Source organism: Amblyomma maculatum, chromosome 1 (assembly GCF_055883805.1).
Source record: "Amblyomma maculatum isolate TAMU_Amacu chromosome 1, ASM5588380v1, whole genome shotgun sequence".
Lineage (NCBI taxonomy): Eukaryota > Metazoa > Arthropoda > Arachnida > Ixodida > Ixodidae > Amblyomma > Amblyomma maculatum.
Window position 1 is genome coordinate 266,126,719 of NC_139344.1, and position 27,571 is coordinate 266,154,289.

At 48.1% G+C, this 27,571-nt stretch overlaps 1 protein-coding gene across 8 annotated transcripts in view; it reads right to left on the minus strand.

The window, feature by feature from the left end:
• Positions 1-22,888, minus strand: part of LOC146206460 (uncharacterized) — a 71,099-nt gene extending 48,211 nt beyond the window's left edge. For 4 of the 8 annotated variants that reach the window (XM_084591132.1, XM_084591127.1, XM_084591134.1 and 1 more), the window contains exon 1: positions 2,940-3,052. Coding sequence is in view for 3 of the 8 variants with exons in the window: in XM_084591127.1 (XP_084447253.1) it covers positions 2,940-2,961 (22 nt within the window). In the remaining 5 variants the exon portion in view is untranslated. Of the gene's footprint in view, positions 1-2,939; positions 3,053-22,452 lie in introns of those variants that run through there. The other 4 variants (XM_084591135.1, XM_084591131.1, XM_084591130.1 and 1 more) reach the window with 4 other exon arrangements.
• Between the last annotated feature and the right edge of the window lie 4,683 nt (positions 22,889-27,571).

Here is a 27,571-nt window from a genome sequence, read left to right on the forward strand (position 1 = left end):
AATATTGTGTACTTCTGTCGTAAACGTCAGATTTTTCTGCAGTTCTGTAGTTTTTCTGTAGTTCGGTTGCACTTTTCTGATGTAACTACAGAACGTTCTGTTGTCACAACAGGTTTTCTGTCTAAAACCGCACAGAAATTCTGTCGTAACAACATAAAAGGTTGTGTAGTTTTTTCCGACTGGTGTAGCGTGGTAGTAATAAAAGGAAAACAGAGCAGCATATGTGCTCCTCCCCGAGGGTATTCACGGTTTTCACCTTTCGCGCTAATCGAAATGCGCCACCGCCATACGCATTTGACGTTTTCAACAAAGCGATAATTCGAATGAAAGAGGAGACTTCGTTACAAGAGGGCTAATTCGACTGAATGCGTCGCTGCAGGTCATGCAGAAAAAACAGCTACAAACACCAGCACCTATTGAAGCAAAAGCTTCACTGCACTATGTGTCAGCCAAAGTGAACTTGTCCGGCCGCTTGACGTTCAACGAGACAGAGGTCACAGTGCAGTATGGTGTATACCCACCAATTGACATTTGATGACCACGTGTTCCCATTGTAGTTGACGGCATACTCGACTCCATAGTCTCGGAAATTTAATCGCTGCAAAATCATGTCTGCCCACATTTAAATTATACGCCTAACCAAGTAAAACCACGCTTTCGCTTCTCCTAACTATAGATTTAGCAGGGTTAAACTTCGGCCATATTTTTCTGGAAAAGAAAAATCGCTGATTAGCCAGGTTCGCTACTCGCACTCTCTCTTTTTCCTACTTATTCGCTAATACTTTTTCATGGCTCGCGTGCAGTTCTCTGTGTGACATGGATCAAGTATCACTGAGACGACTTCGCTCAATTCTAAAAATCCACCGCCGGTCAGAGCACGTCAGTTCGCACACTATGCTAGCAATACATATCCGGGCAGACCTAAGCTGGCATCTTCGTTTCAGGAACAGGACGAGTGACGCATAGGCGGGTCCCCGGCAGGGGATAAGGCAACGTAAGAACAGCGCAAACGCGCCACCGGACGTACTTACACTGCGGACGAAGCTCAAGGCGGATGATATATACGCGAACAAGTCGATTCCCTGGCAGGGATACGAGGCTCTTTACTTTATACCGCCGGATTTGGACCTCGGACTGCATAAAAACAAACAGCAAGGCTCCGCCCACGGACGCAATCAACGGTGGAGGGACCGGGGCTTTGACGTGCGCGCAAATAAGTTGAGTCTGTTCAGCGGCCAGTGCTGCCGTCATCGGCGCGGAATCATCAAACCATCGTCAATGACGGGGCCTAGCTCGCTTCGGGTCGGGGGAAAAGGCTGAATGATTCGCTCCCTTATCAGCCAATTAGCCGGGAGCGGGGACATCGCTCCTCCAGCGATCCCGTTTCCAGCGCGGGAATAATAAGACACGCGCGGATTACGTGGCCTCCCCGCGTTCTGTTCTCGTTGCTGCCCTCTTTCCGGCACAAGGCAAACACATGCGCGTCATTAGGCGTTATTTTAATGCGATTTCCGGCCAGCGATGCACTAACAACGACGGCCAGAGAAAGTTCCGCAAAGCTGCGTTCGCATCTCCCTGAACGTTCGCCGATCAGGCACCAGCGCTTTCAGGTTTCCGCACTTGCACAGTACGCGCACGGGTATGCGAGGAATTCAACCGTCGCGCACGCACTGAGCACAAACCACGTTTTTAAAAGTAACGCGCTAGATTCGCGCGAATGCTGATGCAAAAGGAATAAATGCATAGATAACACGCAAACAGACTCGATAATTAGCGACTAAAACAGATGTACACCATGGTGCTGAAGGTAACGCAGTAAACGATAGACCAGCCCTAATAAAACGCGTGAGCGCCAGAGCCGTGTTCTTTTTCCCACTTCGTGATACTCATGATAACAATGCATAACTACTCAGTGCTTTCTAAAGGTCGACCACGCATATCTTGAGCTTCCCGTTCGAGGAAAAACAAGGGTTTGCGGTGGGGTCTCCCCATCACGTGCGGGTCTACGTGTTTAGCGTAAGGCACCTTGTCGACCAGAGCCACGCGCCGGTGAGATTACGGGGCTAAGCTCGAGCCGCGTCGGTGACAGGGTCGGCTTCCCCCGACGATCAGCCGCCGGGGAAGCCGGCAAAGAATACGCGGTGGAGCAAACGGGGGTCGGCCGCCGCTCTCTTCCGGCGCGACCTCTCAGCGCTCCCCAGGCGCGTGCTGGAAAACGCAACAGCTATGTGTGACCCCAGTGGAAGACATGCTTCCTCTCAGGAAATCAGGGCCGACTCACTGGAAGCGCGCCGAACGAGCGAAACGCGCCTCTTTCCCCCTCGGCCGTTCTTTCTCGGGCCGCACCACGTTGAGTGATTGGCCCGATCCAGGGTAAACAAGCCCGCGCGCGTCGGGGGGAATCGAGAGATTCCGAATGAAAACAGCGCTAGGAGCAACGGGCGGAGGAGGAGGCGCAAGAAAAAGAGAACAGGCGCGCCGCGACCGTGTGTTGAAACACGGGGACCCGAGCGCGGTCGGGCTGCCGCGAAGGAGGGAGAAGTCGGCCGCTTCCGCTCCTCAAAACAAAAACACTGCCTACAAATGTCAGCGGTGTACACAAGGGCCGCCTCTTCTCCCGCCGCGTCGTATGAACCGAATCGTTGGAAGAAGCGCCTATCAGAGCCGCTATTTATTACCGCCTTCCTTCTTCCATCGGTTCCCCAGGAGAATAGGGACAGTGTTCGGTCCCTAAAAAAGAAAGAAAAGAAAAACGACAGCGGGTGCTATATTCCTGGCGCATAAATCACACCGCAGTTCCCATGCAACGGGCCTCTTTCAGTCTACCAATCTTTTCGCAGGTTCAGTGGACCCGAGAAAGCACGAGCGTGTCTGAGCAGCGGTCACCGATCCAGTGTCTGCGGCCGCGTCATCAGGGTAAGGAGAGGAACTTATCTCACCTTGAACGCGCGGGCGCTGCATCCGATCGGGTTGCAGTCGCCGCGTGGCACGATATAAAGACAGTCTCGCCGGGAAGGAGGAGGCGACGCCGGTGCAAGCGCGCCGAACACGGAAGCGGGGGAGGAGTGCGGATGTCTGCCACGGCGACGCATCGGCGGCGGCTACCGCGAACGACGTCCTGGAACGCGCGTCCCATTGGCGATCAACACTGGGGCTGCTCCTCAGGCGACGCCCCGAATGTCACAGGCTAGCCTCGTCGGCGATTAAACTGATGCCTCGATCCTTTACACAATGTGCCCCATCCTGCCACCTCGTCTCTCTACTGCTTCTTTTACAGCCACGAAATACTTCAGATGCTGCCGTTCAGTGCTGCCACCGCCTGAGGCTCGGCACTGGATCGCCGTCTCACCCTTCCAATGATTCCTCTAACCTGGCCTCGTGGCGTGGATGACTGTATGCCCACGCATGCCTGCAACTCGTGTCAAATTCGATTCATGCGCATCAACTTTAACATCGAAGCCTGCCTGATTGAAGACATGAGGTATGCCTGGCAGAAGCCGGCGTGCCACTAGGAAAGCCGGTTTTTATCGAAATTAGCGTGCAGCATTGTTATTCATAACGCTGGATGTTAATTCAAAAGCATCAAAAAGCGGAAAGCGCGACAACACCGCTGAGACCGAGCTATCGATCATATGGGCAGAAAATGGCCCCAAGAACAGCTATTTCCAGTCATTTACCCAAATGTCAGCAGCATTGAAAAACCCGAGGCAAATGGTGACAAACACAAAGGAACAACAAAGAACTATGCAGAAAACGAAAATGTAACGTGCGCCATGTTATGATCACAAGCGCCAACAAAAGTCTTAATGATCCGTGATGAGTGGCATCGGGAAGATTAAACTGAAATGCATAGGGCAACGCAGGTAAACTGTAAGCACGTGTCTTGTCAAAAATACGCTCAAAGCAGTACATATTTACTATTATGAAGCCGTCCGGACACGCGTCTCAATGTGATCCGTAGAATTGCAAGTGAGAAATGGGGAAACCATCCTTCTTCAATGGTCAAACTTCATGATGCGCTGGTGATCAGTTGAATAATGTACCAATTACCTTTAATTTCCCCCTGGGCATCACAGCTTGAACGTTTCGAAGTTTTCCATAGAAAGGGCCTAAGAAGAGCCATTGGAGTTTTTCAGGCGGCGGCGAACAATGCAGTACTTCATGAGTCACTATCGAAACTTCTTAGCCTTGTCGCTTCACATAGACTACTAATGCAACTTGGCCGCCTCGGAGACACGGTATAGCTGGTCAATCCCTTCTTCAGCGGATCCCCAAGAGATCTGAGTTGAGAGCCTACTTGGCACTTAATACTCTTACTTCTCTAGGCATCAATGTTCGAAGGCAAAAGAAACGGTTGAAACCGCCCTGGTCATTTCCGACCCTCGACTTCAAGGTCACGATTCCCCATGTAAGCGGAGCGCAATTCTCCTTTAGCGACAACGCGTTCGCTCGTACTTGAACATTTGGAAAGAGAGTATGCCCGCCATCTTCACATTTTTACTGATGGTACTATAGACAAGGTCAGAAAATCTAGCTCAGCGGCTTTTTACATTCCTTCTATGTACTATACGTGGTCTGCGCGCTTTACTGAAGTCGTATCCTCCACAACGGCCGCAAGTGTTGCTATTGCTTAACTCATCCTAACAGATTCAAAATCTGCCCTTCAAAGGTTAGAGCGCGGGTTTCCTACTGATGCCTTGTCTATAAGTTCTCTACGCTTGGTGCAGAGTCTGCGCAACAGAGGCTTTACATTTCCAATGGGTGCCCTCACACATAGATGTCAGAGGCAACGAGGTGGCAGATAGTCTCGCCAATAAAGCACTGTCATGTACTTCCTCAAGATAAAAAAAAGACTCTTCAGAGAAACTGTACTTAACCATTTTAGTACCCGTGGAGTGCGCCCCACAAGCCACGTGTGACCAAGGGACTGAGAAGACATCAGGCAACTCTACTACATCGAATTCGCACGATCTCTGCTCGTACTCCTGCCTGGATGCACAAGACGGGCATGGCATCGTCTCCGCTGTGTTCTATATGTGGTGTGTGCGGGGATATAGAACATTATATTATGTGCTGTACAGAGTACAACGCGGAAAGGTGTGCGATGCTCGCTTCCTTCAAGAAGACAGGAGCCCTTTACAGTGCACTTCGGGACATTGTCTACCCGAGTGGAAACCAGACATGCAGAAGGGAGGCTTCACGCCTTCTTTTACAATTTCTGCAGGACACTGATCTTGATTCAGCTGGAATGGACTACGTTCTACTGTGAGTGAATGTGTGCATGATGGTGACTTCTGGAGTGGACTATGTTATACTGTGAGTGAAGGTGTGTATAGATGGTGGCAGCTGGAATAGACTGTGTTGTACTGTGAGTGAATGTGTGCATAGATGGTGACTACCGAAGTGAAATATGTACTAATATTAGTGACTGCGCATAGTGGGGCAGATATCACAGATATTAGGACTTTTTTTTAATACATAAGTGACGCTACGGTGGAGCAATTGCCAGCAGAATAAGCAAGGCTAATTCCACCTGTAGCGCAAAACAACTCAACTCAGGCGCTGTGGGGTTTCAAGGAGAAAAGGGGAGGGGAGAGAGGTGGCTTGAAGAAATGACTGCAACAAATTTCAGGGGAATAGAGTGAAACGTTCTGTTTGACTTCTATGACACTCGGTTGCAGTTACGCGTGATAAAGCGGGCAGCCGCGTACTGAATGAACTTCAGCATTGCAAACGAATGAGAATAACTGAGATGTGGAGACTGATGAAGCGAATTCCAGCAAACGGCCGACGAAATGCGTATGCCACTGTACGAATATGAGTACAGGAGAGTCCCGAAGGTTGCGGCGATGACCAAGTGGCCGCGATGCTTTCGCGCGTATGGCGGTGACGTCTGTCGGGGCATGCTAAGTTCTGGGTGGGTTGCACGAAAAGATACTTGCAGGATGAAACGCTTATTATTAATGAAATAAGAGAAGTAAGATTTGGAATGTTTACGGGTGAAAGAAATCGGTTTGCATTCACTAGACTTTTAATACATTTGCGATTCGTGTTACAGTGGTTAGTACGATCATGACCGAACTCCCAAATTTGACGTTTCCTTCCTTTAATTACTACGTTCACCTATTAAGTCATGCTCTAAAGAAGGGTCGTAGCCTGAAAGCTGTAAAGAAAAAATTAGGCATAGACAAAAATCAGATGTATGCACTGAGAGACAAGGCGGGCAATGTCATTAATAATATATACAAAATAATCAAGGTAACCGAGGAGTTCTATACGGGTCTAGTTAGGACAAAAATGAAATTGGCTGCAGTGAAAAGCAATCAGACGTTCCGCCAATAACAAAGGACGAGGTTAAGAAAGCCTTAGAAGCTTTGAAAAGGGGGACTCTTCACAGCTTGCTTAGAGGGTGTATTCAAAGACATAGAATGAGAGCAGTTAGGCACCAGGGTCGATGGAGAATAAGTAATCTGCGATTCGCTGATGACATTGCCTTGTTAAGTAACTCAAGGGACCAATTGCAACTACTGATTAATGATTAGAGAGGAGAAGCAGGAAGGTAGGCTAAAGATTAGTATGCAGAATGCTAAGTTCATTTTGAACAGCCTGGGAAAGAAACAGCAGTTTAAAATAGGTAGCGCGCAGCAATGGAAGTTTGGTTTGTGGTTTGATTTGTGGGGTTTATCGTCCTAAAACGACTCAGGCTATGAGAGAGGCCGTAGTGGACGACTCCGGAAATCAGTAGTCGAGCGCCGTAACCACTGCGCCACCCCGGCGGGGCAAACAGCAATGGAAGTGGTAGGAGAATATATGTCTACTTAGGACAGGTAGTGACCGCAGATCCGGACCACGAAAACTGGGAAAATAAGACGGACGGAGCGCATTTGGAAGGTACTCAAACATTATGACTAGCGGCTTACCGGTATCACTCAAGAGGAAAGTGTAGAACAGTTGCATCCTAGCGGTACTCGCCTATGGGGCTGAAACATGGAGGTAAACGAAAAGAGTTCTACTTAAGTTGGGGACAACCCAGAGGGCTATGGATCGGAAAATGGTGGGTGTAACGTTGAGATAGGACGCGTGCAGAGTGAGCCAGAGAAATAACTCAAGTTACTGACATTCTAGTGGAAATTAGGAAGAGAAAATGAGCATGTGCAGGATATGTAGCGCGAAGAGAGGACAACCGATGGTATTTAAGAGTAACTAATTGGATTCCAAGGGAAGGTAAGCGCAGCAGGGGGCGGCATAAAATTAGGTGGGTGGATGAGGTTAAGAAATTCGCAGGGGTCAAGTGGATGCAGCTAGCACAGGACCGGGTTAACTGGAGGAAAATGGGAGGGGCCTTCACCCTGCAGTGAGTATAGTCTGGCTGATGATGACGATTGTGTCATACGACATAATACTGTAGCAAGTGTCACCGCACAAATTTGTGCAAGCCGGGTGCTTGTCTATGGTGGTACTGGCGAGAATGCTTGCCCGCACAAAGAGAGACAGTCAACAGCTCACTCTTCAGCAAGCATTGAAGTCTATATATAAAAAGCAAAACTTGGGAGGGCGGAAACTTAATGCTCTTGAAACTCACAGAGGCTGTGCGATCGTTTTGGTCGAAAGGTGAATGTCGCAAATGGTCGCATTGTTCGAAAAGCGACAGTCGCGGGCCAAACGAACACTGCGCAATTTTCCAGCCTTGAGACTCCTGGTCGCAAACCGGTAACCAATCAGCGGCGCAGCTGTAGTGAACGGAAGTTAGTAAATACATCCGGCTTTTCGTTGCTGATGAACAGTCATGAGCGACAAGCGTCGTTCCAAAGCCGACCAATTCGGGAAAGCGAACATGTTCGAGCTGAGCGCGGCTTCCTGATGACATGCCCTGCGCGACTCGCAAGTGTGAATGGACCTATATGAGCTCCGCAGTGTTATAACTGCATCCGCCTGCGACTACCCATGCGGATTTCGCGTACATTCGCTTAACTTCCAATAATCCCTTAACATGTGCCTCTATTATCTCGCACAACATGCTCATTAGCATAAATTAGTAAGCTTCCACATTATCTGAAAGACCACTCGATACACGTATAAAGCCTCGCGTTCTAACCAGGCCGCACGAACTTGCCTGCGTGGCAGCGTGTCTGACCCGGGATCCAAGGGCCCCGGCTTCGATTACCATCTCAAAGAGGCAGCCCGAGCCAACACCTCCTAGACAGGTTTTCAGGCCTGCGTGTCACGTGACATAACGTTGGCAACGTCACGGCGCGCCGGCCGTGTTTGCCGGTGCATCGGCTCGCGCTGCTAACACTTCGGCATTGAACAGAAAGCACCGGCACTATTCGAACCTGTGTTCTGCCTTGTACGCATAAAAAAAGGAAAATTATCACATGTAAAGGAACGCATGAACGCTTATCGAGCGGATGTACCACGAAGAAACATGTTGTTGTTACAGAAAAAACTTTTCGAAAGGGGAGCACACATTTTGGACGACCTGAGATTCGAGCGATCCGTACGTCCTTAACTCTCGTTACCAGGAGAAAAATGGCTGTTTTTCATAGGTTTCTGACAAACATTTTTTCTGCAAATTTTGAGAGTGATAAAAATCGGTAAAATATATTCCAATGATGGAAATAGAATGCATATTCGAAGATCATTTCTTTTAACGCAAATACTCATTCCGATTACAAAAAAAGAAAAAGAAAAACTTCGGGAAGCACAAAATTAACAAATTCGAGAACATAGAAAATGTCCTAAAACATTCTTGAAATTTGCCAGCAAGATCTTAAAATTATAACACAAAGGCGTTTTGAGGTAGAAATTTTTTTCCCCACACTTCCTGAGATAGGCTAATTTCAGCCCTCGATTTGAAATAAATTTTTCTCACAAAAAAAAAAAAAAAATTAAAACCACATTTTTTTTTTTACTTGAGTAAAGTTTAATGAAAATAATTTAAACCATTCTTTTCTTTTTTTTTTTTCAGCAGAGATCGCTTTTGGGGAGGCTATTAAATATCACAGAAATAAAGACTATAGCCACTACCATTTCTGATAAACTCTTGGTATGAAAATTAGAAACAGAACAGAATGAAATCAAATAAAATGCGCTGAGCTCTTCTCTTATCAAAATCCTATTCACAGGAAATCCAACGGGTTTACTGCCGCCGACACAAGGCAGACGAACGCGCGAGCTTCGACGATGCTCACACGCGAAAGCAAACCTGCCACTGAGAGTTCGCTGTACCGCCGCGTTTTGTAGATGCTTCACCGCATAGTCTTCACGATCCCTGCGGTGAAGCATCCTCAAATAGTGGCGGGGCAAATAAAATCGGAAAAAACGAGCCATCAGTCACAATGCAACCGAATTTTTTTGTTGTCATATGGCTTAGCTCTATGAAGAATATCGCGGTGCCGTGAAAAAGTTCGACTGATCGAGCATATCCTAAACAATTAGCTACCGAAATTTTCGTTCGCTGGCTATCAATGCATACTTGTTGGTGCTCAGGCATGTGGCATTTAGAACTACTGCGGAGAAAAACAGTTTGAAGAAGTCTGCTGCTTTAGCAAACCTTATACTGACGCTCTGTAGTAGCTAAAAGGCCTGCTACGGACTGTCAATCTAAGGACGATGCCCGGAGTTATACCCGGCCAAAACAAAATCCTTCTTTGAGATAGCAGAACGACGTTTCTCCATTTGTTGCCGAGGCACTACAGATGACAAAAATGTCTATCATGGCATATTTTCATCGAGACAACGAGCTCCAAAGAACAACCAAATGGTAGGCAGAAATTGAAACGTATGCGCGCCGCCGCCAACGTTTTGGACTGTTGTTCCCGAGTTTTAAAATTGCAATAAAAATCCGACGATGTAAGATCGTCTTCTCGGCCGCTGCTGTTATAAGCATTAAACAACTCTGCTTCAGAGGCAACAAATTCGCCTGAAACAATTTATTTGCGAACTAGCGAACTAGCATTCCACGCCACAACCTGAAATTCAAAAGTGTTTGAAAAATAGCCGCCACGCGAAAACAAAAAAAAAAAAAAAAAAAAGCCACCGAGAATAAAGATATAGTATCTGCAGTACAAACTAAACGGCGCAGCAACTCCGTTACGGCACTCGGGGCGCGAAATTTGAACTTCCGAATTTTTCGATCACCGGTGATCGAATCATAGTGGCGGAGTAACGAAAGAGTTAAATAAAAAATCAGAAGTCATCAGTACCCTTGTTTGTTGGGAGCACTGCTGACGGGTAACACAGAAATAATCGGCGGACTAGTTTGCAAGCCAACGTTACACAAAAATGAAAATATATGCATTTGAGAAGTGTGCACGAGATTAAACATTCATATACATGAGGGTAAAAAAGACACGCGCACAAGACTTTTTCTCAATGAAAAACACTGCCAATAAACAGAACGAGTATTCACACTCATTACTCGGCGGAAAAGTACACAATGTGTAAGAAAGGCAAAAGATAACTGCTTGCCGTCTTGTTTTGCAATTTATCCTAGCGTGCAGCACGCTCAAGGATTCGCAAAAGCGGCAGCACCTACACAGAGCCATCAAGCACTCGCTGCATACGTAAAACTACGCAAAGAAATAGAAGAGGAAAACTCGTTCAAGAGATAACGAACGCTTCCTGCGCACGCGCACTGGCATGGTTGCAGCAAGATGTGGCCGTGGTGCGAGCGCAGCCGGCGTTTAGTAAACCGACAGGTCAGCGCTAGTATACGGCTCCGCTCTGCTGAAAGTCTAATATTTATAATAATGTTACCCAGCTAGAAAACGTCGTCTTAGAGCGCTAGCCCTAGATAGTTCACTTCGCCATTTAGCCGTTTACTGATGCCTCCAGGCTCGTGTCTGTGTGACGTCACGTGATGACATGTCATGGCTGAATCGACAGGTGCTGCTAGTCTGGGCAGCACTTTTCGAGGTGGGGATCGGGAACCCTTAAATCCAGACTCGGACACGCTAGCACGTTCGTAGACTAGGTTAAAGCGGGGTGCGCGAGGTACTTGAGATTACAATGTTGACTTCAGGGAAATAAGCATATCTCCAGCAAAAACAGACACATTTTCACCAAACTTTGGCAACTACTTTCCTTAACGTTTATTTCCGCAACTACTCAATGAATCCGCCATTCGCGACAATAACCGGTTCAATTCGACTTCGGAAATGGCTGCATGATCGGATCAAGTGGTCCTCTGAGATGTTGGCCATTGAGTGAGCAATGGCGGCTTTTAGCGAGTCTTTGGTGTTATGTAGCTTTTTGTCGACCTCTATCGCAACGACGCCCCGGGCATAGTAGTCGAGCGGATTTGAACCTGGAGAACTAGGAGGCCACAAGTTAGGACTGACGTGGTCGTGAAGTGATGTTATCAGCCAGCCAATCCTAGATGACGTAGGTGGTGTGGGCTGGAGCCGAATCAGCTGAAAGACATAAGATCCTCCTTTCGATATAGCCTCTATCCAGAGTTTTGCAAAGGTGGCAAGCAACTCCAAGGACGCGGCCCTTCTGCAAAAAAGTGTGGAACATGACTTCACCATCGTTGCTGACGACGGCTAACACAAATGAGGAAAATTTTGTGAGCAACATCGTAAGCACCCCAGCAGTGGTGGTTAGCTTTTTGATCTTTGTCAAAAAATGTTTTTCATCTAAAAAAAAAAAAAAAGAAAACCAGCATTCGTGGCTTTTCAAGCTTCTTCAGGTTGCTTAGAAAGCGCTTCAACCGGTGCAAATGATTATCTTGAGTTTTATCGGATGTGAGTTTCCCCCTCCCCAGGACATATGCCCTCTACTCATTGAATAGGAATTATACCTCAAGTCATCGCGCAGAGCGAGCTTGGCTCTGCGACTTGGAGCTCATTTGCGATTGCCCGCATTGACTTTCTTGGGTAGTCACTCATGACGACATGCAGCCGCTTGCGAAAATCAGGTGTTCTGACGTCATCTAACCGCTGGCTGTGATTTTTTTTTTCTTTCATTTCGCCATTAATGCCACGTCCACGTCAGAGCACGTCAGCCCATTTTGCACCTCATAAATGCAAGACTTCTCTACGTTCAAAAAGGTGGCAATTTCCACGTCGCTGTGGTGCGCGGCCAGGCGCTAACGCAACCCAAGCGCTAGCGCCTCAAAACAAAAAAAAAAAATGTGTTTACTTAAATTCGTTAAATTCGCATTTACTCTGACCACGATAAATCACCCGTCATTTTTACTATTTGGAAAGCAATACTACCCTAGGTTTCGAGCCTTCAGCGTAGCGCGGCCGGTAGCCACGTCTTACCCACGTGACTGCTGTGACGTCACACCCCACGTGACACTAGGGTGAGAGCTGGGCTACCAACTCAACCGGTCGGCAGGAAGCTGCCAACTTGGGTCTCTCGTTTCACATGGGACGGTTATGTCAGAATCAGCCTGCTAGGACCCTGGGATTCACGTTACCCCTATATAGGCCACTAAGGCACGTTCATACGGCTTGGTTAAAGCGAGGCTTTATATGTGGGCTGAGGAAGAAGAAAAAGAGAAGAACGCTCGGTCACCCGCAGCTAATGCTTTCGCTAAATATTTGGGTCATCAGCGTTGAACCCTTGTAATTTTTTCTTATTTCGTCTATTTACTATTTTGGTTTTGTTTTATTTATTTGATCGTTTGTTTGCCGGCGCCGCCTCAATTCTCCGGTGAGACTAACGTCCACAGGAGAGCCACCGATGGCCACATAAAGCAGACATAACTGCATCTAGCTGCTGCTGAATGGGTTCTTTTTTTTATCCTTCCCTCTCGTTTTCGGCATCGATGTAAGCGATACACGACGCGTGTACCTTCATGTATTCGCCGAACGCTTTCTGTGGCTATGCAGCCACGGATACGGGGGCGGAGATTTTCGTACTACGTCACAACGCCAAGTAGTTCAGGCAAATCCCGCCTCAGCTACGGCTTTGATTTCGTTTCTGTACAATATCGAGATTTTCGAGCATCCAAATAGGCAGAAATGTGTTTGTTTACGCAGCTGGAGGCCTATGTGATGGTAATTCGCGAATAATTTATAGCCCACACGTCGCACGTTGTCAAAACAAGCGCAGCTGAGAAAACGTACCGAAACCAGCGAAGAGACGCGGCCTGACTCAGTTTCGCGGCGTTCCCGACAGGGGCACACCCATCCGTGCGCACGGCGTGTTATAACCCAGCTATACTGGCTAATATCAGAGTGCAATTTCCACCTAATGATAACGTTAATAATTCCGTAATGGTATAATATTCGGTTGCAATATCAACCAAATTTCTAGGGGGGACTTAAGTTAGCTGTAAATTTTGCCGCATAGCCACAGAAAGAATGATGTAGCGCTGTGATTGGTCCGAAAGGACGACTTGTCTCCGCTAGCAACCAGCAGGAGCACCGCAGGACTGCTGCCACGGCTTCAGCAATAATCGAAAGCACGACAGCGGAAGTCCAAGCATGAGGAAAATTTGCTGTCTTCACTTCCGGGGGCCATCTGCTGCAAGTGAACTCAACTAAATAAACTAAGCGGCAAACGCTACTGAAAGGGTGCCCTTCAGCCGATGGCCCATTTTTATGCCAGCGGGGCATCGCAGGTGGCTATTGCGGCTGAATGACGATGAACGTCATAACAATGGGCCGACGTACGCCATGGGCGCTTTGAGAAGCCTCTCAGTCTAAAGATGCGTACGACTTTTTGCAAGGACCGAGGGCGTGTCGACAAGGGAAATTATTTCACAAGTAGCAACGATAGCTAGCAGCGCCTCATTGGCTGGGAGGAGGCGTCCACCCTTCCCTGATTGCATGAGTTATATGCCTTATACAGGAATGAGCTATGAACAGGGGTGGAAGCAGGCTTGAGCATTTTGGAGCTGCTCAGGGAGCAGTAGTAATGCCGTTTTGGAGCAGCTTTGGAGCAGTAAACCAAGATTTTTGGAGTATACTAATTATGTTTTGGAGCATGTTTTTAGGATCGACCGCTTTTAATCATTGCAATTTTCTATTCCCGACATAAAAAAAAAAATCCACTTTGATTTTTTTTTCTTTCCAAAGTTCAATGCTCGGCTTGACTGCATGCATCTCTGACAGTGGCAAGACAAACAGCCAAAACAATGTACAGATGCTTAAAATATCGCAGCTGACCTGAGCAACAGTTTGGAACAATACTAGCAAATGGAATACTTTTTTCTACGCTTCACATCTGAAAATCAAGTCTGAATAAAAGCTTTTGGCCACTTGATAGATTCAGACGTGGAGTTTACCAAAGTGCTTTGGTGCACTCAAGCACTACCACTAGTTTGGAATTCACATCAATGAGCAGCACATTTATGCTATCTTATACACATCTTTTTCAATCCATAAATTCCTGAGCACTGGTCAGTGCTGCCTCCAAGGAGGATCGACAGCAATCGGATATCCTTTTCTCCTCTTCAGATTATTTATTTCTAATGTTCTGCCAGTGGCTCCTCATGTTTTTGCTTTAGCGGTGCTGGGACTACCTTAAGTTAACACGTTAACGATATGCTCTGGATAGCTTTCCAACACTCTTGAGAAAATTTATAGTGATTTGCACCTTCGTGGCATCGATAAAGCTTCAAGTATGCTTTTGCCTCATGTAGGTTTGCCACATTTGTTCTTAACAATGAGGCTTGATGATGAAGTATGTGCTTGTTTTCACAACAGAATCATTAGAAAAATTCATGTAGTTCATTGCAGACAGAAAAGTTTCCTAGGTCCACTGAGTGGTAAAATCAGGTTCTACTAAATTTGATAGCAAAAATATTAAGGTTTGGAGCAGTTTTGGGGCAATATTGCATTCTGGAGCAGGATGGAGCAGGGAAAGCAGTTTAGAGGTAAATGGAGCAACTGGAGCAGCGCTTCCACCCCTCTATAATGCTGAAATTTTTGCCGCGATCGGGGGCTGGTGTTCGCTACCTGCTCCTTGCTTGCTTCTCAGCCGGCTTTCAATTAAAATTGCCTGCGAGTAAAGTAGTAAGTAGCTCAGTTACTAGCAAACCTGCAAGACGTCGGCGTAACTTGTCAACAACCTACTTTCACTCAGAGCCGTAACCAGGAGAACTATATTCCCTTTGAGGGCAGCATTTCATCCGGTGAGAGAAGCCGCAAATGGGGAGTTCAGAAGAGAGGCACCGTTGATCAGAAGCTCCTGCAACCTGCGGTATGTCTGCCCGAGAGAGGTAATCCTGTGAAAGAAATTTCTCACTCGTTTTCCATTCGTTGGGGCATCTGAGATCACACCTGGTGCTACTGACTGATAAATGAGTTTTATCAGGGCTGCCTCATGGAATCTTCAAGGAATAAGGCGCAGAGTGCGAAGATAGAGCCACCGCAAATCTGCACTTCTTGTGCGTACGCCAGTTTGGAACGGCTTTTGAGATGGGTCCAAAACCTGCAAATCAAGTCTGAGGGCCTAAAAAAATGTTTTGGAACTGCTCACAGCGCAACCTGCTCGCTCACCAAACTACAGCAAAAGTATTCAAGGAAAAATGTTGATATATATGTACTGCAAATATAAGAGCTAATACCACAAATCCATTCGGCTAAAACCTGTCAATCGACATTTCGACGAAATTACTCGTCTGACATGCGTAATGGGGGGGGGGGGGGGGGGGGGGGAGTAAACAAGCTATAACTGGTCACAGTCAAAAAAAGGAAAGCCATTTCGAAACAACTGCTACAGGCTTCCTGTTCACAGTTACAAGAATCCGTAGCGGTTCGTTAAAATGTTCATCTCACTGTGGACAGTGACTGCTGCTTCGTTACATCACAGAACTAACTAGCATGGCGGCTAAAAAAAAAAAAAAAAAAAAGAAGAAGAAGAAAACAAAAAGCTTCCACTGTGGTCGGCCTGGGCAGGATCACGGTTTCCGTTGACTCAATAGGCGCAAACTTTACGGAGACCAAGGAAAGGCCATTCAGCCCCGTCCCCCGCTTTGTAAAGAAAAATCGAAAACAAACTGCTGCTATGATCCCACATTTGCACCGAGTGTCGCATGGGTTAAGGCTTGTTGCAAAAAGATACGTCGTCTAGAAATTGCGTCAGCAAGCCTTCGATATCGTTGTCCAAGAAAGAAATAGGCTTTCCTCGGAGGGTGTGTTTGCGTTCTCTCTATTTCTTTTTGAGCCTGTTTCATACGTGGCCGTTTTGTTGTTTTCGCTGTCCGTTTGTATTGACGCCCCGTTTTCCTTTCCAATAAACACGCTTTAAGAGCGGCGCGTGTCCTGTATTTCTTCCTCGGTCTTCGTAAAGTTTGCGCCCGCTGAGTCATCATGAACAGTATCCAACTCGCCCAGCTTTCTAGCAAGGATCACGCTTGTTCTTCAATTGCACAACTGAAACGCGCTTTTCAGCAGACAACATCCGCGTCCAACAGGAGAAGCAAAAAATGATACTGAAAGTGATAACTATGCAATCCAGACAACATACAAAATGTTGGCTTGTTTACAGAGACATCCAACATGCAAGCATAGTGATAGAAGTCATGGGTGTTGCGCCTCTCAATCATATTACACGGGGAACAAAAGGCAAGAAAAGGTTAACGTCCTCAGTCGCCTGGATTTAAATTCATACAGTTGATTTTAAGCTTATCCCTCCCAATTAATTTCAATAACTTTGCGTGTAATAAAAATAATTGAAAATCTGAAATCGTCTGTACGAACGAAAGGTCAGGTGAATCTGCTTCTACTCTTTCCTACGATTATCGCCCCGGAAGCTGGGCGTTCCCTTGCTTCGATTTTCGCCTTTGTAGGCAGTCGGACGACGACACGTAGAGCAGGTGTACGGCCCGCAGATGAAACTCTTTTATTCGGTTCCATTCTTGCTTTCCGGGTGGCCGGTCCCACCGATAGCGGGAGTGTGCCTTGGCCCGAACCAGTGACGACGGGCTAAAAGAATTCGAATGGAATCGCCATAAGTTTCGCCAAGGTCTGCCTCGGCTCAGTTCTATGACAAGCGTTCTATAATTCAGGGCCACTTCGTAACTGTTTTGAGTATAGGACACTTTTCTGGAGACAGGCCGTTTCTGCGGCCAAAGCCGCTCGTTTTCTGTGCGCGCCAGTGGGCTAATGCGCGCGTCTGTACTATACTGATGCATTTGCGGCACCACCATGGCAGTAATATCAAGAATGCTCACGCAGAGAGAGCCACACATTCATCAGCTCACGTACTTAGAAGAATAGCTTCTTTTCGTACATCTCTGAGCATCCCAATTTTTAATAGGTCGCAATAGTGGGCATAAGAGATTAGCAAAATCTGAAAAGGTTCCTGCTCTCAGATTAGTAAACTCTCTATTTCGTCTGCAAAACTATGGAAGGGGCGCTACTTTAATGGCTTCCGCAATATACTCTGTATAACAACCAGTTTTTGCATTACGAAAGCTGTATGGGCGATCTGGGCCAATCGGTGGCGCGCACTACATGACTGAGCTCTTGTGAACAAGCAATGCAATGCGCGCCACTCTGACGGACCCAGGTCGCCTTCCGTAATGCGACAAACTGGCTATGTCGCTTGCAAACTTCGCCGAGAAGTGCAAGTGACGCCACGCCGCCTCTTCCCCAATCCTCTGCCCACCTGAACTGCGCTGGCATGCAGGTGACAGCGAGATATTTTTTCTCCACAACACACTGCGCAAATGATAGCGCATGGCAAGGCCACCTGCCCCAAGGAAAGCCCCCGTGTAGCTATCACTGTAAAAGAAGTATGTGCTCTCTCTCTCTCGCTCTCTCTGAACTGACAAGAGTCGTGCCAAGCAGCTTGCGCTGACCGCTCCTCGTAACTGTAGGCGAACTGAAGATGCTCGCGCGGCTTGGCGGTGGCGCAATCATTTGCAGCAGCTAGTATTCAAAGCCATTATCGCGTGGAGCGGTTCATCCGTGGCTAAATGCTGTGCACTTTTCATCGTGGTAGCTTTGTACTTGCGCTGAGTCGCCCGCTCATGGCTGCCCGCTAATGTGGCGGTGTTGCTGAAAGCGAACACATCGCCCATCGAGAGACGGGCCAAGAAGTTTTCGAGCGAAAGCGTTATATATCCATCCCATCAGAACAAAAGTCGATCGAGCATGCCTCTGGCCGGTCGGCCGAATTTCCTCCGTTCCAACAGCCCAAGTCAGGGACTGACAATGGCTTTTCCGCGGAATGGAACCCCTAGTGATAGCGCACTAAAGGCGGCGTCATAAAACCGCATGCCGCAATCAACTGAATAAACGCAATGCGAAAGAATTTAAAGCCCCGTTACGAGGGAAATGGGCGCCACTCGGAACGAAGTTGCCTGCCAGCGACAACCACTTAGCTGTCACAGTCAAACGAACCAATCAATGCGAGACCATTAGAAGCCCCACTAGAAGGTACGTGCTTCTCATGGCTCGAAATTCGGCGCCGTCTATGGCGCGAAATTTAATGGCATCACCACGCTGCTGTGCGGGTCACGACGTTTACAGGGTGTCCAAGCTAACTTTAGACAAGGGTTAAAAAATAAAACATTTGAGGTGGGCCAGAGAAACCACTTGTATACAGCTGCCAGCCGTCTGGCACACCACAAGGAAATTTTTATTTTGCAATTAACTAATCAGTAATCATTTTTGTAATTTACTAACTATGGCCTTTAGACAATAAAGGGTGATATGCAAATTTGGAGAGCACCTTCTGAAACCCCCATTCCGTTTATTTCCGATACAGAAAGCCTCACGTGTATCTTTTTTTTTTTTTTTTTTCCAAGCTCTAAAGAAAGCCCGCGAAATACAAAAATATCATGTGACTAACGCATTCGCGCGCAACGATTGTGGTGCTCTGAATTGTGGCTTGAGTGAGCGAAATTAGCTGGGGCAGTGACTCGACCTCGACAGCCAAGTTCCAGCGGTAGGCCGATATATCTGCTGCGGATTCTTCGTTCGCTTCAGGCAGTCGGCCCACGTGACGGTGCCAGTTGTAGCGAGCTCACTGCGCTCGCTGCAACCACCGCTAGCATATCAGCCTACCGCTAGAACACGGCTGTCAAGTCACGGCCACAGCTGATTTCGTTCACTAAAACCACGGTTGAAATCACCACAATGGTGGCGCGCAAATGCGCCAGTCACGTTTTTCTTTTTTCTTTTCTTTTTTTTTTTTTTTTTTTTTTTTTTTTTTTGACGGGCTTTATTAGAGCCCGGGGAAAAAGATACACGTGACGCTTTCTTTATCGGAAATAAATGTAAGGGGGTTTCTGAAGGTGCTCTCCAACTCACATTTATTGTATAAAGGCAATAGTAAATTAGAAAAATTATCTTAATTACTAATCCGTTAATTGCAAAACCGCCTGTGGTGCATCAGATGGCTGGCAGCTGCGTACAAGTGATTTCCCTGGCCTTCCTCAAATGTTTGATTTTTAACCCTTGCCTAAAGTTAGCTTGGACACCTTGTACAATGTAAGAGGACACGTATAGTGATGAATAATCAATCGTGATGTTTATATAGTCATGACATACACATTATGCAGCGTTGCATTACCCACAACTTTAAAAGTAACCTACTAGTTTGTTGGTTTAGTTTATGGGGTTTAACGTCCCAAAGCGACTCAAGGTATGAGAGAAGCCGTAGTGAAGAGCTCCAAAAATTTCGTCCACATGAGGTTCTTTAAAGTGCGCTGACATCGCACAGCACACGGGAGCCTAGTTTTTTGCCTCCACTGAAAAGCGGCCGCAAAAGTGATGTACTGTGAGGTGTATAGTATGTATAAACATTATGAATAGTCATGACTGATTGTCATTATAATGCATTCTCCCACGTAAGCAGTCTTGAGCGTCTCTGCCGAATTTGCTTAACTCTGAGGTGGAAATGAGCTCTCGGCCAACAGCATGTCGTCTCATCACAATGAAAACTCGGCGAGTTTCCCGTCTTTTTGTGTCGTTTGCATCAAGGAACTCATAAAATGACACTATATATAATCAGGAACAGCTGTCTGTGGCTATGCAGCCAAGACTTTTTGGGGCGGAGCTTTCCTTGGACTGTCTAGACCGAGCAGTTCAGGCGCATCTGGCCTCAGTTACGGTTTCAGTTCTGTCTGGACGTTGAACTAATAGAATTAATAGCCTCCACTGAATTCCCACGCGAAGATAAATTCTCAACAAAGGGCCCGCACGATGTGCGTTGTCAAAACAAGCTCAATGAGAACGCGTAAAGGAACCAGCGGGAAGACGCGCCCAGCCCACGCTTCACAGGATTGGCATCGCAGCCATCGCACGGCGTGTTATACTCAAGTTGTACTGGTCAGTATTGCAGCATAATCTTGATGTAATAATAACGTGAATAATTCCGTAATTGTATAACATTCAAAAGCAGTGATCTATAAAATTTCTCGATGCTGTGTAGTGAGAGTTGGTGCGTTTCGGCTCTGTAGCTTTCGCCACACAGCCACAGAGGAAAGATGTCCGCAAGTAAAAGTAGGGATTAACCGCTCACGCTGATTCTTCATGTTATGGTCCGCAGCGCAGTGTGACACCCGCTTCATGAAAATTGTTAGGTGACTGCTAGAAAATTCCCGCTAGCCGGACCATTACTCAAGCTATAGTTCTTATGCAGTTGCACCATATCCTGCGAGTCCCGTGAGCTACACAGTATAGAAGGTCGGACTCAGATTTAACGCTGAAGCATTTCTGACAGAAAAGCAAGGCAGGGTGAGTAGGTATTGGAGGCACCACTTCATGACTGCGACACGTCAAGATCCGGGGGAGACGAAACAGTGAATTATTCTCGATCCTGTCCACTTTGAACAGCAGTGTTCAAAACTAAAATTTACCTGCAAATCCAAGTTGCAAGCTAGGACGCGACCGAACTCAAGAACTTGACTGCTCAAACTGAACCCAGATCAAAGTAAATAATGCAAGCCGATACAAAAGGAGGGAAGAGACGTTTGCTTCCTTTTTGACCGGCTCAGGTCAGCAGCGAGATTGTGCATGAACGGAACAAGAGAGCAGGGACGATCGCAACAATGGTAAGGAATGACACCAAGACGGCGGAATACAATCGCTGCACGGCTGCAGCCAGAAGAAAAAGCAAAATAAAACGCTAGGTTTCCACCTAACGACGTAGCGCGGAAGTGTTTGTTCTTTCTCCGAGGCATTCGACCATGGCGCCCTGATGTATCGCAGGAAAAGAAGGCGACGCCGCCTCCTCGACTCTTTGTGCAAGAGCATGATGCATCTTTCAGTAGAATCGCGTCTGCTACTTCCACCAAGCGAGAGATGGAGAATGTATATAATATATATATGTATATATAAAAAAAAAACAATGCAGAGGACGCGTCGCGGCGCCTTTGTGGCGACGTATCACTTGATCTGCTGCCGAGTGGGCACCGAAGACAGCGGAAGCCAGCACACGACGGAGCTGCCGCTTCCCACCAGCGGTAAAGGCGCGTTCCTGACTCATCTTTTGACTCACTCCCCAGGGGGTCTTGGAAGCCCCCGAGGAGCCCCAACGACGTCCGGCACCGGGCGAGCGGCCGCACGCCCCGCCTGAGATGGCTCGCGACGCCAGGCACCGAGAAAGATCGAGGTCAACTATCTTTCCGATGCCCAGCTCCCCTCCTCCACTTCCTTTTCTCCATCTAGCGAAAACAAGCGTGCGCGGGAGAAAGCGGTCAAAACGAATTGCATCACCGCAAGGGAATTGCAAAGGCGACAGCGGTCGACTGCGTGCGTGCGATCGCAGGTTTTGACAAAGACGGCCCGACACCGGCCGGCGCAAATCGCGGTGAAGGCAAACTCTCGCGGGAACCGAGGCCGGCCCGAGAAAGATTGCCCGCGCACAATGACGGCCGTCTCGTTCGTTCGCACATTGTCGCTATGAAAGAGTCCAGCGCGACGCACGAGTGTTTGCCATCAAAATAAGGTGCAACAGCGGAAGAAATGCAGCGAGCTCAAAACGATTCAGGAAACGGCCAAGTCACAATCAATTGTAAACACCGCTTCGCGTAGGTCGCCTATCTGCATATATAATAGGCCCCGCATATAGGTCACTGAAACGTGCCTCACTTTTATGAAAGGCACGTCCCGCAGCTTTTCCGCAGGCCGCGGCCTTTGAACCGAGCGCCCACGGCGAACGAGCACCGACAGCAACTTGATTTCGCCCACCGCGAGCACTTCTTCGAGCCTTACACAAAATCAAATGCCGCGCTCCCAGCAAGCGCGGAAATGCACTTTTTTTTTTTTCTCTACTTTCCCGATAGGGTTGCGCCGAGCAGCTGAGCTTCGGCGGCGACCACGCCGTTTCTGGCGACGTCACTCGGGCTGCTATTCTAAACACTGACTCGTGCAGACAGGCTCGCATTTCGATGGCCCATGTGCCTGACATCTCGTGGGACAGCCCTGCCGCGGCTGGTGCAACTCGCTAAGGCGCGCAGCCGCAGCAAGCTCGACCCCCGCTGACCCCAACTCCCCGGCGAAACAAACAGCCCCGGTGCATGTCTCCAAACAAACTTGCCTCTCCGGACAGCGGCGGCGGACCGTCACCGGAGCGTCGTCCTGCTACGCAATCCGGTGCTTGACAAGCCCAGGCTGCGATCCGTGCGGTGTAGCCGAAGGGTCACTCACTAGAACGTCCATGATTCGCACACCACTCTCTGCCCACGACGTCGGCAAAGCAACTTTCGCGACCGCCCGTTGGTGTGCGGTGCGCCCTACCGAAAGCGCCGGCTGCTTCTCTCTCGCTCTCCGTCTGCCCGGAGGAGAGGAGCCCCTCCGGGTGAGTCCACTCGCCGCGGCCGGGGTAAGGCAGCCCCGGCAGGGGTGCGCGCACGCCAGCTGCCTCCGTCAGGTTGCGGTGCGCTATGTACGCACACCTTGCGCTGCTGTCTGCACCCTTCGATGGCCCCTGCTGTCACGTCGTTAGTGCGATCACTCGGTCGCGCCAGACAATGCTGCCAGAGTCGAGACAAGTGCAGAACCAAAAACTTCGACCAAAATGCAGTGACGTAGGCTATCTTCATATCATCCCGCTGCCTCCGTCAGGTTGCGGTGCGCTATGTACGCACACCTTGCGCTGCTGTCTGCACCCTTCGATGGCCCCTGCTGTCACGTCGTTAGTGCGATCACTCGGTCGCGCCAGACAATGCTGCCAGAGTCGAGACAAGTGCAGAACCAAAAACTTCGACCAAAATGCAGTGACGTAGGCTATCTTCATATCATCCCGCTGTCTTAATTTGTGTGCCAATGCAGCTGCTGAGTGTGAAAACGCTTCTAATAGGCTGTATTTTGCCTATCCTTAAAGTAAATGTCATACCAACCACGATATCCTATTGTCAATTCCGTCCCACACACATGCGTACAGGCTGATCTAGGGCGCTACGAATGTATACTACCGCGAGAAAAAGTAAGAGACCCCTACGAGCGCTTGCCTGGATTATGCCGAACTGTGTGCAAGCACCGTCTGACGAAGCACTCCAGACCGGCGCAGTCCGCCAGCTGCCAATGCTCTTCGCCACAGTGCTCCTGCCCTGACACCAGGAGCGCTTCGTCAGACAGCCCCCGCAGGGTGCTCGCAGAAAGTGAGATACCTTTTGCTCGTTTCCGAGGTCAGCACCAATGACCATGGGAGAATCGTCTGTCACCGCTACCTTCGGTTCCAACTTTCTCTCCTTGCTCCATTGATATGCATGAAGTATCCTGCAAATTTATGTGTGCTTTAGTATCGCTGACTACACTGCATCGTCGCAACGTCTACGCGTCTCAGCTCTGCTTCCTGACTTATGTACACAATTCGACCCTCAGCGCGAACGGTGGAATAAAATGGGACGAGGCTTAGCACGCTAAGCACTGTGTTGAAACGCATTGTGCATGCAGGGGCGTTCGTGGGTCGTTTGCAAGCCACTGACAGCATTTTAACGCTGTGAGTAAAGTTAATGCGTCACTTTGCAGATTTCGACTCTTCGCAGCAATGCAAGTAGCGAATATGTAATCATCAAGGTTGACCTTCAAGCTCGTTCAAACGCACGTAAAACTGGCTGCAACGCATATGGACATAGCAGCCAGCTTATAACTTCCGGCATACTAACTATGACAGCCCACGTTTACCCTTCGGGGGGCATCCACTGTTTCTGCGCTAACGTGATGCATATGCTCATCGTGCGCTGGTTTTGGATGGTGAAGTGTGTGACGGAGCGCAATGCTATGCCTGTGATTAAAACTGCTCATGTTTCCTGTGCAGACCGCCTATCGCACGCGTCCTTAAACACGGCTTCGTTGCTGAATAAACTGCTTTTTGTTCCCTGCTGCTCGTCTCGTTTAGCAATTTCGGAGCACAAATAAATTAGTAGAATAGGCGATACCAGCACAAGGGCTGCATGTGTTGCAGTGGAGAAAGGAAACCGGAAGTATAGGGGTAGCAGACGATTATCCCACACTGACCTCCATCAGAGCTCTTTAATGTTACCGGTTGCGACACTTCCCATAAGACCCATGGGTCACAAAATGGCGGTTTAAATTAGTCAAACGTTAGGAGTTTATGGATAGTGGCGGCGCCCGCGATCATTAGACTGGGTTCAATCTGTAACCTTTAAGAATGTTGATAAATGCGCATCACCTCCCAACAAAATCGGCGAAAAGGCTGTACTAGTAAAATTTTTAGGCGTAACAACCGCGTAGATAAGGTTGGAAGAAAAGCAGCGTTTTTAAAAAGGCAAAATGGCAGATCAATTTTATTGGCCGCTTCTTGCCGGCCAATGTATTATTAATGAGATCTAATCTCAATTAAATGGCTGGCTGCCACATCCCGCTATCCGGGGTGAGCGCGAGTGAAGCAACCGGATGCCTTCGTCCCAGATGTCGGGTGTCTGCCATGGAATAGTTCAATGAAACAAGTCGCAACGTTTGGTCTCTCGTTAGCAGTTTTTAGCGATATCCTGGTGGAATATCTCTGTTATATCAAATTAATAAGCTAGCTGAACCTAGCTATTTTCACAGTCACGTTTGTACAGCTGGGTTCGTACTCTGAGTTTGCGTAATTATCCAACTACCTGACATCAAGTCATCTGATTGGGGAACATCGTCATCTGATTGGTGAAAACGCCGGAACCAGAAGTAGTAGCCGGTTCCGGCGTTTACACCAATCATATGACTCGGGATCAGGGAGATAGACACTTTCGAAAATGACGCAAACTCTAAATATGGACCCTGCACAAATAGCGGCGCGTAGAATTTTCGGATTGGTCATCAGGAGCATAACGCGAGAGGTTAATAGAAGAACGGAGAAAAAGCGCTGTTCTAATTCTACTGCGCCCCTCAAGACGAATAAAAGCCCTTTCAGACATGCTATTTCCATTGTAACAAAAATTGGGGGGACGTTTAAGCCTCCTCATTGATAGACGGGCACAGAGTTTGGCAGAGTATGAAACCTCTTTAGTTTTTGTTTAGTTTTAAGGGAAGGGGTTACGCAGTATCTGTCTCACTTCTCAGTGGGCAGCTACGTACCATTTACAATGAACGACATACAATTGGATGTACATATGTCGTCTGTTTGAACCCCTACCGCAAACTACTCTCCAACGTGACAAGTACATTGAAACTAAATTCGAAGCGGAATGGTATGGCACCATTCTGGGCGTGGCACAAATACGGTCGCGTCACAACTTTGATACGTAATCACGTGCGCACTTTTTCCGACACAGTTTTCTCAATTCTGGAGAGCGGCGGCAGCTTTTCGGTCGAACGAGCCATGTACGCTGTAGCATAATACTACCATTCACAGGCGCTTAAATGAAACAACAATGTCCGCGCAACTGTCCGTGCAATCGCGTCCTAGCTTAATTCGTCTGAAACGAAGCACAACTTGATACAGCGGTCGGCTGCCTGGAGGTTTTCATCTGCCTTAGAGCATGGGAGCGTACAGGGGGGGTCAAAAGTTCCCAGACCACAGGGTCTGCTTCTGAGCAGTATAGTCAGGCAGCTACAACGGCCCCAAATCTCAAAATACAAGTGGAGAGTAGAAGAAGCACTATTCTAACCTCTGAGATCATTTATAGCTTTAATGGGATCTCACGTGTTAGAATATGCTGACCAGAAGCAAAACCTGCGGCCTGGAAACTTTTGCCCCCCCCCCCCCTTTGTACATCAAATGGGCGATGCTGAGCAGAGCAGGCTGAAGGGAGTCTTTAGAGCAGACGAGGTCCCGTGCGTGTCGCCTGCTGATGCCGTCCCGTTGAAACGCATACGGTCCTTTTTTTTTTTTTTTTTCTTTAAAGTCGTTCCCGAAGACTTTGCTGGCGTCTTCATGCAACTGACGGCGCAACAGGTAGGTATTGTCGGGGAAAAATACGAGAAGGATGAATCGACAAACAGCGGAGAACGGAAACTGCAACCGAAAAATGTCCCGATGGCCACTTTCAGGATTGCCAGAGGCTGACTTACGGGACAAGGCTGCTTGTTTTCGGTCGCTTCACTTTTGGTTTTGGGTGTTCTCTCATCACAATCGAAGCGTTGAATTCGGAAACGCACCTCACTATTTTAGCGAGACTATGTCGGCACATATACACTATTCATATTCATTGCTTGGCATTTTGCTGCCTTGGCAAAAACATGCTTGTGTGCGCGTGTGTGTGTGTGTGTGGTGGTGGGGGGGGGGGGGGGGGGGGGGGCGGCCGCCGCCTCTCGCGATATCTCCCCGTTCTTTCAGGTCAGGGATGGCTGCGTGCCGAGTTATGCCATCCAGGAGGGATATATGTTTCAGAGCAAGATCGCAGCCAGTGTTTCAATGCCGAGCGCAGCGCGTTTGCGGGCCGTGGGAGCCTTAATTGCTCTCGAAATGGAAAGACTTCCTTTTGTTCAACAAATCTAATTAAATTTGCCATTGTGAGTGGATCACTTTTTTAACTTCCTGCGCATAATGAAAAAGTCCGTCCTTTTTTGCCTAACTCGGCTATTCCGCCGCGAGTTCAATTATTACGCGCCCATTTCAACGTTGGGTATTATTTTTTTTTTTCGACCTTACTGCTGCGGCGAGATATATGCGCTCTTTCCTTTTAACGTTTAATCCGCTCCGTTGTTCAATACCCCCTCATTTCTCTTTTTTAGTCGTCATTATGAAAGCCCGCAGTGGCGTATACTATATCGCAGTGCATATTGAACAAAGTTATTAACCCCGAAAGAGCTTCAGGCGCGTATTGTGGTCGACCAAGCAGAAATAAAAAGCCCATTGTTCCCGTAGCCCTCGTTTGAGGATATGGACCGGCAGGCAGTTTTGTTTTATCGGTAAAGACACGCGTTCCTTCCTTGCGGCAGCCTGGCAGGTACGTCGTTACGTGTCGCGCATCACAGTGCACAAATGGCGCTTCCGCAGATTAGGAGAGGCCTCACTTTCCGGATATCATAATACGCTTCCCTATTACCCACACTATAGACGCGTGTGCTGGCTAAATAAATTTGACGCGTGGGTTTTTTACGAAGTGAACGCCACCTCTCCTATTACCGCCTAACCGTCAGGGCCGGGCCTGAATACCATTTATGTGCTATCGCTTTAGTTTCATGCACTAAAGCCTGTAGAAAATGGATAAATTATTTAGCCCACTTTTAACCGGTTTCCAAATTAGATTGACGACGGTCACTGTAGA